General features: G+C 45.1%; 1 protein-coding gene across 1 annotated transcript in view; it reads left to right on the top strand.

The window, feature by feature from the left end:
• Positions 1 to 1,657, top strand: part of T265_06033 (hypothetical protein) — a gene marked incomplete at both ends in the record, with an annotated part of 15,170 nt that extends 13,513 nt beyond the window's left edge. The window contains one exon of the mRNA XM_009171203.1: positions 1,052 to 1,657. Within this exon, the coding sequence (XP_009169467.1) occupies positions 1,052 to 1,114 (63 nt within the window). The remainder of the gene's footprint in view (positions 1 to 1,051) is intronic.
• Positions 1,658 to 2,670: the final 1,013 nt, after the last annotated feature.

Below are 2,670 nucleotides of genomic sequence, written 5' to 3'. Positions count from 1 at the left end.
GCTGCTTCCATAAATATGGACATGCTGGTCGCCTGGGGGAAACACCTTACTGCCTTCACACTCCTGTCGCAGAGGACAGTACGAATTTAACCCCAGACCGCCTCGTAGCACGATTACTCGTAGTACGGGGTCTCGTTGCTCTTGGTCTGGCTGCTCCCCTTTGGCCTTTCTGGCATGGTTGCACCTTGTGGAACGGAGTTCCAGCCAGTGTAGCCCACGGGATCATTGCAACACTGAAGCCCGACCACCACGTCAAGGTGGCAACTTTAGGACGGGTGAAAACTAACAGGCATCCGTATCTCATTCAGAGGGCACTATGATGACTACGGATCCAAGAAAAGGGCCATTGCATATTAGTGTTCTTTCGTGGAAGAATCTGCTGGGCTGTTGCGACTTTGTGCGACTGTGCTCGGTGACTGTCGATGATGAAGCGCAAGGATTCTTTGACACTTATCAGCGCAGAGACAGGGCTGCACACCGTGGATTCGTTTTCGCAATTATTCTTTGGCACTTATCAGCGCAGAGACAGGGGCCAAAGTTTTGGCTGCACACCGTGGATTCGTTTTCGCAATATCTATTATCTCCGGTGCGTAGCGGTAACGTCGTTCAGGGTGCGCACTGATTCCTAGCTGAGCACGATGTGCATGATGTGCTCACCAGCCATCACGTGACTTTCCACCCTAAGTGCAGTTTTCTATATTATTTGAGGTTGCATAGCGTTTTTTCACCAAACCTACTCAACTTTGTTCTCTCTTTCCTTATCCGTTTTTTTCTACCAAAGGAGGAAACACCACAGGGATTTTTTGAAGACCAAGGTTCTGATTCATGCGCATGCGTATTTGTAGTTTTGTCTGTCTGTTTTCCATTTTGTGTTGTTACGCTGGTTGTCTACTACGTCTGTACGTCTGCACTCGCTCACTCACTTGCACGTGAACACATGTTTGTATGCTTTTTCCCGGGTTATGGGTTGATCGTTCTTTCAAATAGGAGCTGTAACATTGTGTTATTACATCCACAAACCAAACCCCCTCTTTTCGTCGTTTTCTTTCAGGAGGAGTGTAAGACCCGCGAGGAACAAGCGGATATCAGTATTATCGATGTATCCGAATTTTGAGTGGGCGACCTCGATTGCTCCGAATTTATTACCTCGGCTTCCGTCACCCGATTGGCTGTGAACAATACTCTCCACATATCCAACCCAGTTTGATCATTCCCCTTGGTGTTCATGGAGATTGTGGGCTGGGCGTACCAACTCGAATTCTTTCAATATGAGTCGGACCGATTTTTGCACTTTTTTCTCCAACTTCGCAATCGTTGTCCACGAATTTGCATTTTTATTATTATTTCGTTTGATCGATAATAGTATTTAACTAGTAAATTCGGACTGTGGTTGTTTTTCCTCTCTCTCTCTTCCCCTCTCATTTCAGCTTTACTCAGTAGCTGACTTGTGTGAACTCACACATCTTCCGGTTTATGTCTTCTTTGGTCTCGAGATTTTTTTGTATCACAACAAATCGTTTTGCTACTTCGTTTGTCGTGCGAAACATTTGTCATAACTATTGTTGTCCTTGTTTAATGCCGATTTTTGGCATACTCGGTGCTCGGAATAATATAGACACCTGCTCGCGCGGCTTTTTCAAATACAGCTGGGTTGTTGTGATTGAGCCCGATGACCTTTTGGCTGTAGTTTCGTGTGAAGCTGTCACGATCGAAATGGGGAAGAACCTTGTACCGTTCTAGGGCCATATCTCAGCTCAACCTTTCTGGGTTTCTCCTGTGAATACCGTATGTTGATTTGGTGACTGAATCCTGTCATCGGTGAATCACGATACGCGCGGCAAAATTTGGTGGATGTCATTGAATTCTGCGCACTTGTATACATTTCAAGAGCAGCTGAATTTCTGGTGAGACCGTAGCCCATGAGCTCGCTACATTTTTGCCCTTAGTTATTCACTCTTGTACAAATCTTTCCGTGATAAGTCTTTTTATCGTCCCCTTCTTTGCTCCTTACCTGTCCGGTACGTGACAGCTGTGAGAAGTTATCAGCTGACGAATTGTCACCAGTTTGGCCTCACTTCGGTTTGTGTTTGCAACAAGTCTTGTTTGAAGAATGATTAGGTATGACTTTGATGTTGATGAGACCGAATCAAGCATATTCCCGTTTTCCCCACCCAGCTTAGGTAACCTTTCTGGTGACTCGTATGCCTAGCCCTTAGTCAAGATTATCCGTGTGTCTGTGCACAGGATAGCACTCGGCGTTTTGGTTGGCATTTGTGTACCGTACACCATTTCACAGAGCCACAACTAACCAGTATCATTATTTTCACATCTGTACATTTGGATATACGATTCGGCGGCTAGCATCGGGTAGAGAAAAAATGCTCGACATGAACCGGTTTCTTAACTTTCTACTGCTGACCAAATGATTTTTTAAAAACATTTTTGACACAATATGATCAAATTTCCGTCCCAAACGTGATGGAGGGAACACTGAAGGGTAGCGAAATATTCATCCTTTGAATTGGCGTCTGTTTTCACTCCGGAAGATGTTTTTATCTGGTATCTCTAAATGATCATGAGTGTGCAAGTGGTGATTCTTTTTGGTTTGAGATGGACGCTTCGTATCTAAGGCGGCGTGACGAGCCCCTGTAATGAATTCCTGTTCAGGTA

The sequence above is a fragment of the Opisthorchis viverrini genome (genome assembly GCF_000715545.1).
Source record: "Opisthorchis viverrini unplaced genomic scaffold opera_v5_123, whole genome shotgun sequence".
NCBI lineage: Eukaryota > Metazoa > Platyhelminthes > Trematoda > Opisthorchiida > Opisthorchiidae > Opisthorchis > Opisthorchis viverrini.
This window is presented reverse-complemented; position numbering and strand designations above follow the sequence as displayed.